This window comes from Opisthocomus hoazin, chromosome 2 (genome assembly GCF_030867145.1).
Source record: "Opisthocomus hoazin isolate bOpiHoa1 chromosome 2, bOpiHoa1.hap1, whole genome shotgun sequence".
Lineage (NCBI taxonomy): Eukaryota > Metazoa > Chordata > Aves > Opisthocomiformes > Opisthocomidae > Opisthocomus > Opisthocomus hoazin.
In genome coordinates, this window is record NC_134415.1 from 28,817,823 (window position 1) to 28,827,866 (window position 10,044).

Below are 10,044 nucleotides of genomic sequence, written 5' to 3' on the forward strand. Positions count from 1 at the left end.
TACATGGTCTGACTTACTCGGAAAAGCTTGAAGTAGTAAGCCATTAATGCACTCCGCCCCTCTCTGCTGCCTCTGCCCCAGGTAGCTGCCCTGCAGCCCACAGCAGGGTCTCCCCACGCTGCCGTGCCCATCACCTGGTGAGAAGGCTGGTTAGTAAGAGAAATCAAAAGCCACACTTGTGGTAAGATCAGGTGACTGGGACTTTTAGGTGTAAACTCCAGGCTCTCCCACTGCCTTTAACTAAAATTACTAATGTCTGTAAGACTACATATTGCTTTATATTCAGAAGACTTTTTCATCAGCTTAAGGAAACACCTATATTCAAATACTTATCATCATGATATATAAATACATATCATCATCAAATAGTATTATTTTCTGAAGACACAGACACTTCCATATGAATGTTACTTTTGCATATTTTTGTATGGTCTCTCTCATATTCTTATTTTCCATTAATTTCTCCATTTATTAAGAAAAATGCTTTTGGACAGCTGCTAAAAAAGAAAAAAAACCTTTGCCTAAAGTTTCACAGCCAGACCTTTAGCAGGAAGTTGAATCCTACAATACCACAAATCACAGAATGTAAGGTTCTACCCTAGCCTCAGAAACTTGGAAAAGGTATCAAGCCTGCAGTCCCTTTGAGGGTCTAGAAGATACACCACTTTACTCCTGCTATGTATTGAATAACCTTCCCCAAAGAAACAAAGGACCAAATTTTACAGTGCTTGAAGGTTCTTTGCAATACAGTTTAAGGTGTGTGTGTATTTAAATCCAGGCCTTTCATTCCTCACTTTGCTATCCCAGGCTTTAGCAGTTTCCGAGGCTAGTTCAAAATGTGGCTGACAGCAGCACCAGTAATATAGCACCCTTGGAGTGTTTGAAGTGTAAAGTTCATTAGTTCTACCTTAAGGTCACTCTTTTAATCCAACAGCCAAAATCTTATTCGCACTACCATGCTGTTATCCCGGAAAAAAGAAAACTGCAAAAAAATCAAGATGTCAGCTTAGATACTTCTTCCAAGTGACAAGATCAGCACTAAAAATCCAAATCACAGTCAATACCTTTTAGCAAGTTTCAAGAAAGCAGCAAAACTATTCTTGATTGCACCGTAAACCAAATGATATTTAATAGAATGGATAAAGGAAATGAAGGAAGGAGAAGATAAACATTTCAACCTGATAATTATGTTTTATAATTATTAGTTGAACTTGGCTTACAAATAGAATTTACTAGAGCATCTACTGGGAATTACAAGACATGAAAATAACTGAATTTTAATTTCTTCTGTATTTGTTTACTGATTTTTGTACATACAGTTTAAATTTTAACAAACTCCATTTTGCTTTATCCTCAGTGGATATTTCTACACTTACTAAAAAGTTATGTAAACAGAAGACTTTTAGAAGACAAGGGTTGTGTCTTAACAATTCTGTATCATATTTATAAAATAAAAGGTAATTGCTCTGTAACTTACTAGCTTGATTGATCCTGCACAAAGTCTTACATGTTTACTTATGCGCACTGTAAAAAGTTTTTAAAATTAAATGGGACACACCTCTTAAGTACATTAGCATGTATAGATGAGGATGACATTCTCTTTTTTAGAAAATAATCTCACAGCCCCAAGATTTATTGGTAATGTTAGAAAGTAGCAGCTTTTCTTCACCCCAAATACTTGTGTTCTTAAGGGTGAGAATTTTCTGTCTTGTTTGTTCAGAAGAATGGGCACAGCATTTCTTTCCAGTGCAAAATTAGCAACCATCTCAAAATGAGCTCCCAAATTAAGATCCTTACCTACAAGACTCAAGAGTTATCATTTACATCCCCCACTTCACCCTTTTATACAGTTATAGCATTCTCACACTAATGTTGTATTTCAACAAATATTAAATGGTTTTTATTTTACTCACCTGCACACTAAGATGAATCCATTTCTTCACAAGAATTCTCCCCAGTGTCATTACTTTTATTGGTGGCTGCAAACCATTTACTGTGCGATAATAAAACATGGTCTCTTTCTCAGAGATTGTGAGTTTGAACACAGTCTTCCCATCAACAGCCTTTTCTATCACACACCTTTGGAAATAACCAAGAAAAATAACATAAGGTCAGAGGCACACACATATACACATTCTTGCCAAGGTGCTATCCTGTAAAGTGATGCTAACCAGAATGCATTAAAATACACGTTAAAAATACAGCTCTTGAGAAGATGCTCAGTGAAAAGTCACAGGATGTACTATGTGTAAAAGAACTTTAACAAAGATATTTTCCATCTTAATTTATGAGTTATGTATATATATAGGAATATGTATTTTATATATATAGATACAGGAAGGCTCTGCAGAGAGATCTGGACAGGCTGGATCGATGAGCCGAGGCCCACTGTAAGAGTTTTAACAAGGCCAAATGCCAGGTCCTTCGCTTGGGTCACAACAGCCCCATGTAACGCTACAGGCCTGGGGAGGAGTGGCTGGAAAGCTGCCCAGCAGAAAAGGACCTGGGGGTGCTGGTCGACAGCCGGCTGAATATGAGCCAGCAGTGTGCCCAGGTGGCCAAGCAGGCCAACAGCATCCTGGCTTGTATCAGGAACAGTGCGGCCAGCAGGAGTAGGGGAGGTGATCATGCCCCTGTACTCGACACTGGTGAGGCCACACCTGGAGTACTGTGTTCAGTTTTGGGCGCCTCACTACAAGAAAGCCATTGAATTGCTGGAGCATGTCCAGAGAAGAGCAATGAGGCTGGTGAGGGGTCTAGAGAACAAGTCTTATGAAGAGAGGCTGAGGAAGCTGAGGCTCTTTAGCCTGGAGAAGAGGAGGCTGAGGGGGGACCTTATTGCTCTCTACAACTACCTGAAAGGAGGTTGTAGTGAGGCAGGTGTTGGTCTCTTCTCCTGGGTAACTAGCAATAGGACAAGAGGCAACGGCCTCAAGTTGCATCAGGGGAGGTTTAGATTAGATATTAGGAAAAACTTCAAATTTCTTTACTGAAAGAGTGGTCAGACATTGGAACAGGCTGCCCAAGGAGGTGGTTGAGTCACCATCCCTGGAGGTGTTTAAAAAACATGTAGATGTGGCACTTCAGGATATAGTTTAGTAGAAATGGTGGTGTTGGGTTGATGGTTGGACTTGATGATCTCAGAGGTCTTTTCCACCCTATGATTCTGTGATTCTATACATTTTTATTTAGTGTCCGCAACCCCAGTTCACTTGGGGGTGGAAGAGGGGTCCACTTTGCCCCATTCTTCAGGGTTCCATGACAGAAACCACAGCGGCTGGCCAGCACTGCGCAGGTCTGTGCTGCACACTTTGTACAAAGCTACGCAACATAGTACATCCTATGGAGGCACCATTTTTCTTAGTCTAACAAAGCAAATGTAATGTAACCACAAAAAGCAGTATGAATGACATGTTCTGGAAACAAGTCTTCCATGTTTCCACCAAATATGTCCAGGTAAGGTAGCAACAATACCAGCTTACCCTACACTCTCCCTTTGACACAGCCTTTCTTTGACCTAATAGCACCAGAGCAATGCAAGGAAGCTATCCAGCCACTTCTTAGGGTTTTTTCCCCACAAAGATTTCAAATCAATATCAACTGCAACACTGACATAAAAGGTACAAAGAATACCATCCACAGCAACCCACATAACATAATTAGTTGCTGAAATTTTTTTGCCAGCCCAATCATCGTGATGTCAAGGGTCCTGAGAAAGCATAGGCTATATGTGCTTGTGAAACAGCTATGTATTTTACTCAGGTAATCATTGGTACAACACAAATTATAAAGTTCTGCATTCCCATTTTAGGTGCTTGAGCAATCCAGTCCCCAATTTACTGACCAAAGAAAATCCAAATATTTTAACAGTTACACCAGAATAAATTAGTGCACTAAGTCACAAGAGAGAAGTGTATAAAATCTGTATGAGACCAAGATTTACTTAGACTTATTTCAGGAAAAAAAAAAGAAAAAACTTATCTACAATAAGTATCTTCACCTACTATGCATTTATAAATGAAAAGTATCAAAAAGACTTTTCTTCAGTACTGTCATTATTCACTAATTCACCTTTAAATCCAAGAGAAATATTGGCTGCAAATGGCTGTTTTCACTTTAATTTTAACTGTTACCATTTTAGCCTGCTGGAATGTTGTCAATAAAACAACTTGCAAAATGCAGTCTTCTGTTTTCCAAACCTTACTAAAACCACGTCTCTTAATATATTGTCGACTGGTCTTTTCAGCATTTTGTTTGCTTGTAAACACGCTAGTTTCGCTAGATAATAAATGTGAGGGAAGGCTCAGCTAAGTATCAAAATATTTAGGAACTGGATTTACCCAGTTCCTGGATAAACAATAATTGGATAATCCAGTTTTCGTTTATTTTAGTTATCTAAAACAAACATCCCCACATTGTTTTTATCCCCAAAGGTGTCATGACTTTAAGAAGGGAAGCGACCTTGATGTACATCACTTTGAAAACTGGAAAGAACAAATGTGAACTGTGACTCACTACTGAAAGAGTAAAATCAAGATGCAGAAAACTGGGGGGGGGGGGGAAGAAAAAAATCCCAAACTAGGGCTAACATAGGTAAAATAGGCATAAGCATTACTTCTGACCCTGAGCACGATTTTTCATTCCAGCCATGATTACAGAGAAAAACCACTGTTCTTTCTGAAGTTTCCAACTTCTGGTAACCTGCAGTCCCACAGAGCCAATTCCTGACTACACAATTCTCTATGGTGAGGCTGAAGAGAGAAAAAGCAAACACCACAAATCTGCTTGGTCAGCTTTCAAAGAGAACAATATTCTAGAGAACCTAACATGGCTGCACTGGTGATCCCCACACATTAACTGGAACACTGGGAAATGGGAACATCTGCACGGGCTCAAAATCGGACGTACGTATCTTAAGGCAGCTCCCCCTTCCAGTCTAACTCCTAATGTAAAACATCTGAATGGATATAAAGTAACAGGACATGATTTTAGTCCTTCAGATAAATAGAGTTTAAAAAACACATCTAACGTGCACTTCACAATCAGATCATTCCCCCCAATAACCCTTCTGCATGTAAAAGGCCCCAGATGATTTCTTTCCCACCACCGTCTTCCGGTTGTCAAACTTCCAGTTGGCCCAGTTTACACTAAATTGATATAAACTGCCTGTAATAATTATTCATATATGCTAAACTTCTACTCGTAATCTTATTCTATTCCATTGCAAAGGGTTATCATCATATACAATTTCCTACATTGTGCTAAGGCTTACTTACAGGCTACGCACAGGCTTTTTGAAAGCATATTAGCTGATGAGTACGTGCAGTAAGAGAGGGGGGAAAGAATAAAATTCAGGTACAACAGGTCTGTTCACTTATTGCACCCACTTCCTAAAGGAAAAGTAAATTTAAAGATCGGAGTATAAATGTCAGTGTTTTCTCACTATTCTCGTGCTTTTCTTCAAGATTTCCAAGATGCAGTGTTTTAAAAGCATACCTGCAAATATCTACGTTATACATCTTCAAAGAATATTAGGGCTTCAAATAAATCCTTAACATGACCTGACTTTCCTCTCTTTTTGTATGAAAGTGTATTCTTTCCCAGATTCAAATAAGAAAACATGGTATATGAAATTGATGAAGAAAATTCCTGGTGTCTTTGATTATCCACACACATTTGCTCCCCCAGAACTTCACAATTTTTAAAGGGCCTTCAGACTTTGGATCCTCACATCCATATCTCTCACTTCAGCCAGCATAGTAACTTCTAGCAGAAAAATCCTGCTATTCTCTTACATGAGCACATGCCTAGCAGAGAAATGCCAGTCTTCACCAGGGTGCAACGGGATACTATACAGCAACACTCCTAGCTTCTTTCCTAAGCACTCTGTAGCAGCCAGATCATATAACATTCAGCACGAAGAAACACATTAGTATGGCATGTCCAAAAACCACGGGTCTGCTGTACTTGATGTAAGAGCACTTTGCCAGTAAACAAAATACCTTGTTAAACTTTCCATTATTCTACTGGTACAAAGAGGAGCTGGTTCTGGCTTATGTTCCTAGTGTTTTGGTGGCAGCACAAAGACTTTGTTAGAATGAGCTCCAGCTCCGAGAGACATCCTCCTGCTGTGATAATGGGATTTAAAAGGTCTCACAAACAGTATCTAACAGGGACAATTCTCCATCAGAGACTGCAAAATACAGGGCATCTGGCAAGTCAAACTCCTTTTGCCAACCTGAAGGACTCTCTAAACCAATACAATAAAAGGAAAAACATCTTAGTTTGCTGTTAAACTATTTTTCTTTTGTAGGATGCCTTCTGAGTTGAGCTTCATTGGTTATTCTGTGCAGTTACTGTTTCACCATAACTGGAGCTCTGTATTTCTTTTACAAAGAACAAAAAATTAACATACTTCTTTCTGTGAACAGTGAAAAAAGGAGTCTGGACAGTGGCATATCATCCTGACCACTGGAATAACTGTTGTCCAACTTCAATTTTCAGGACTGGGCTCTACCATTGTCATTTCTGCATGTTGAGTCGCAGCAATCTCACAAGGCAGCAGAAACGAATAAAAACATTAAGATTTTAAAGTGGTCTATAAAACCCACTGAACAGGAATATGTACATTGTGTAGTTATTAACACAGTAGCAATTGGAGGCTAATATGTTACACTAATCCATGGATAATCAGACATAGGTAAAGCCTGGTTTCTGCAAAGCGCTTCATCATTTGAAGCTAAGGACATACATTTCATTGTTTTAGGCTCCATGCAAGCAGAAGCCTCTCCCATTGACAAAAGAGTTTCATGGCTCTCACTCAACGCTTCACTGCAACAGCTTGCTTGGGAACTAGGAGGACATTTCTGCTTCAAGTTTGGCATATGCTCTGCTGAACAAGACTCTGCTAGGCCCGCAAGCGTGTGGACAGGAACTCCTGGCACAGGACAACCCCAGGAATGGACTCTCTGGCATTCAAGATTCAAACGCTATATAGAAAATGCTGTCTATAAAAGACACTAGGCCAAAGCTCCAGAGACACCCCTACACATGCCTTCAGCTGAGCTGATTCAACCTAAGCTCGAACTAAAGTCACTCTTGCTCTGCAGATCTCATTTATTTCCCCTCTGTAACCATGACTTCTACAACTTGGTTTGTTTTTTTGAAAGCAATTCTCCTTGCACAAAGCAGACTATAATTTTACCTATATCATTACAATTTTAGACATTTCTGTTGTTTCTGATGATTTTGACACTCCCAGACAACTTACTATTTCACAGCAGCGTGAAAATTAAGTATCAAGGATGCTACAACAGAGTAGACGATTATTTTCCTTCTAAGTACAAGTACAAAAACATTTGTGACATGCTCTAAAGGAATGTACTATACTTTTTGTGTGCTTCTCTTTAAAGAAGATCTGCACAGCCAGGGTAAGGGAGAATAGGAGGTTCTGCATTTTGTGACAGATTGAAGGGAACTTCTTTTGCAGGGTTTGCAATGCATTTTTCAAAAAGCAAGTTTTACGTTATAGTAAGGCTCAGGCAAGCTGAAGGGCTGCTTACAACAGCAATATTTGCTAAAAATGTGACATGTAGGCAAATAAGAGAGGGAGTATGCCTAGCCACGTCTATTTGGTGAACATCTGGTGAAACTCCACCAGCAGTTTGAATAGTGGAATCTCTTGTTAAAGTAGCAACACTGCCTCTCGTTCAGTCAACATTCCTTAGATTTCCAGAAAAACTATGACCACTCTTCCACAGCTCTGAAATACTCATTTTGGAGGATTTGAGGGTTCTCCTTGTTTGTTTTTAAGGGCTAAACTTGTGTCTGGGGATTCCTAAAATTTTAGATCTTTTTTTTCCGTCATGAAAGCAGCAACAGCACAAACCCCTGACAACATGCTTTTCTAGCAGCTTTTAGAAGGAATGTGAATTAGAAATACAAATTTAGATTTTTGAGAATAGACATGCACATTATGCATGAACACCTCCCACTGAAAGCAATTCGACTATCATCTGAGTCAACGACACTGAAACTGAACCTACTTGTCTTGACATTTACGAAGACCCCAACCTAAATACGGCTTTAAAACGTCATGGTTTCTCATTGTACCTTTTTAAAATTTTAAATAGCTTGCTAATAATGACCGTGACTACAATGATCAATTTTTTTAAGAGCACCAGGAAAGTAAACACCTTCAGTACTACTTACATTACACCTTCTTGCTCAGGTTTCAACCATACAGTTAACGTAAACGAGGCTGTGAGCCTCGGAGAACGCAGAGTAGAGAAGCAATCTTTGTGATTACGAAAAATAAAGCTGGAAGCGTTGCTGAAGGACCCTGGATGCAAGTCCCTTTTGTCCTCCGTGACACAGGTACCAAGGCCTTCTGAAAGAAGCAGTTTGTAGGAAGAAGGCGATGACCTGTATGGACATTCCTGAACACAAAACCTCTGGGTGCAGGACGTAATGCTTTCAACAGCTACTGAGCTATGACAAAAAGTACTTCGGTCTGGCAGCCCACAAGTGGCATGAGTTGGCACGATTGACACATCCTTGAAAGCTCCCACATTTTCAAGCCTAGGGAAATGTCCCTGAGAGCTGACCAACACAAAGGAGTCACAGTAAGTTAAGAGTAATGTTTCAATAGCATGAAACAAGAAACGACACCTCAAGGAAAGAGCCCAGCAATTCATGTTTACAAAAAAGCTCTTCCTGATTAAAGCATCCATAAATAAATAATGATGTCCATGTCGGTAGCAATGTCCTCAGGTGGTAAGCTTTAAGAGTTTATGTAGCATTTCATCTTCAAAACACCCATGCGAGGACTCAGTCGCAGGGGACATCCACGTCTTCCGGCCAGCGAAACACACCTGGGTGACAGATGGTATCTGCAAACCACAGAAAACAGACACAGTCCGTGGAAGGAACATGCCCTTTCGTACCAGCAGAGGCAATGCCCCGCTGGGGAATTTAAGGGTTCGAATTCTCCTTCCAAATTTCCACCTGCACCTTCACTGGCTATGGCCAAGGCGTCTCTCTGAGTAAGTACAATGGCACTAGGCCGACTCAAGCCTGCACACGCTCGCAGCTGAGGGGGGTTCATCCCAGCTCAGTCGCGTCATGCGAGGCTGATGCTCAGCGTTGTGCGTTAAGGGAACGGGTACAGAACAAGGGGGCAAACCGGGGCATGCGACCTCAGCGCCCCAACACCGTTCCTGAGAGCTTCAAGCCAGTTGGTTGAAGCTCACACATTTGCAATCGCCTGGCGCTTTGCTCAGCTTCGCGTCGCTGCCCAGGACCCCCTCGGCGCCATCCCCACCGCACTGTTTCAGGGCACGCTGAGGGACACCCCCCTGCCTCCGCTCCCCAGGCGGGCTGGCTGCCTGCCTGACCCCCCCGCCATGGAGCTATCTATCCCTCCCTCAAGCTGACGGCCCGCTTCGTGCCTTACCCCGCCGCCCATCTCAGCGCTCGGCAAAGCTGATCGAAACCACCTTCCCCATCTGTCCCGTGTGGGTCTTTCTAACAGCGAACGCCTGCGCTGGGGCTCCCCGGCGGGCCGGGCAGGAGCAGGCGGCGAACCGCGCGATGGCAGCCGATAAATAAGTTGATTTACCCGTTGTTTACTCCGCCCGGGAGAGGAGCGAGGAGAGCGGCGCGGCCTCGGCGGCTCCCCGCGGCAACGCCGCCCGCCGTCGCCCAGCAACGCCGCGGCCTCCTCCCCGCCCCCGCGGCCCGGGCCCTCCGCGGCCCCGCCGGCCCCCGCCCGCCGCGTTTTAAAGCGGCAGCAAGCGGGTGGCTGCCCGCGGCGCTCGGCTCCTTCGTTCCACCCACCGCTCCCCCGGGGGTGGGGAGGGCGGCCCGCGGGAGGCCAGTTCGCTGCCGCTCGGGTGCGCGGTGTGAAATACTGAACGACGCGGCCCCGGGCAGCCGCTCGTCGCCTCAGGAGGAGCGAGCGGACGGCCTGCGGAGGGCGGGCCCCGGCTTCCCGCGGGCCCGCGCCTCAGGCTGCGGGTCTGTGGGGCGGCCGTCCCTCTGCCC

General features: G+C 43.0%; 1 protein-coding gene across 3 annotated transcripts in view; it reads right to left on the reverse strand.

The window, feature by feature from the left end:
* The window catches only part of USH2A (usherin), a 389,400-nt gene extending 379,706 nt beyond the window's left edge, over nt 1–9,694 (reverse strand). For all 3 annotated transcript variants that reach the window (XM_075412995.1, XM_075412994.1, XM_075412996.1), the window contains exons 1-3: nt 9,620–9,694; nt 8,212–8,891; nt 1,914–2,079 (exon numbers count right to left, since the gene is read on the reverse strand). In XM_075412995.1, the coding sequence (XP_075269110.1) occupies nt 1,914–2,079; nt 8,212–8,732 (687 nt within the window). In that variant the 5' untranslated portion in view covers nt 8,733–8,891; nt 9,620–9,694. The remainder of the gene's footprint in view (nt 1–1,913; nt 2,080–8,211; nt 8,892–9,619) is intronic.
* Between the last annotated feature and the right edge of the window lie 350 nt (nt 9,695–10,044).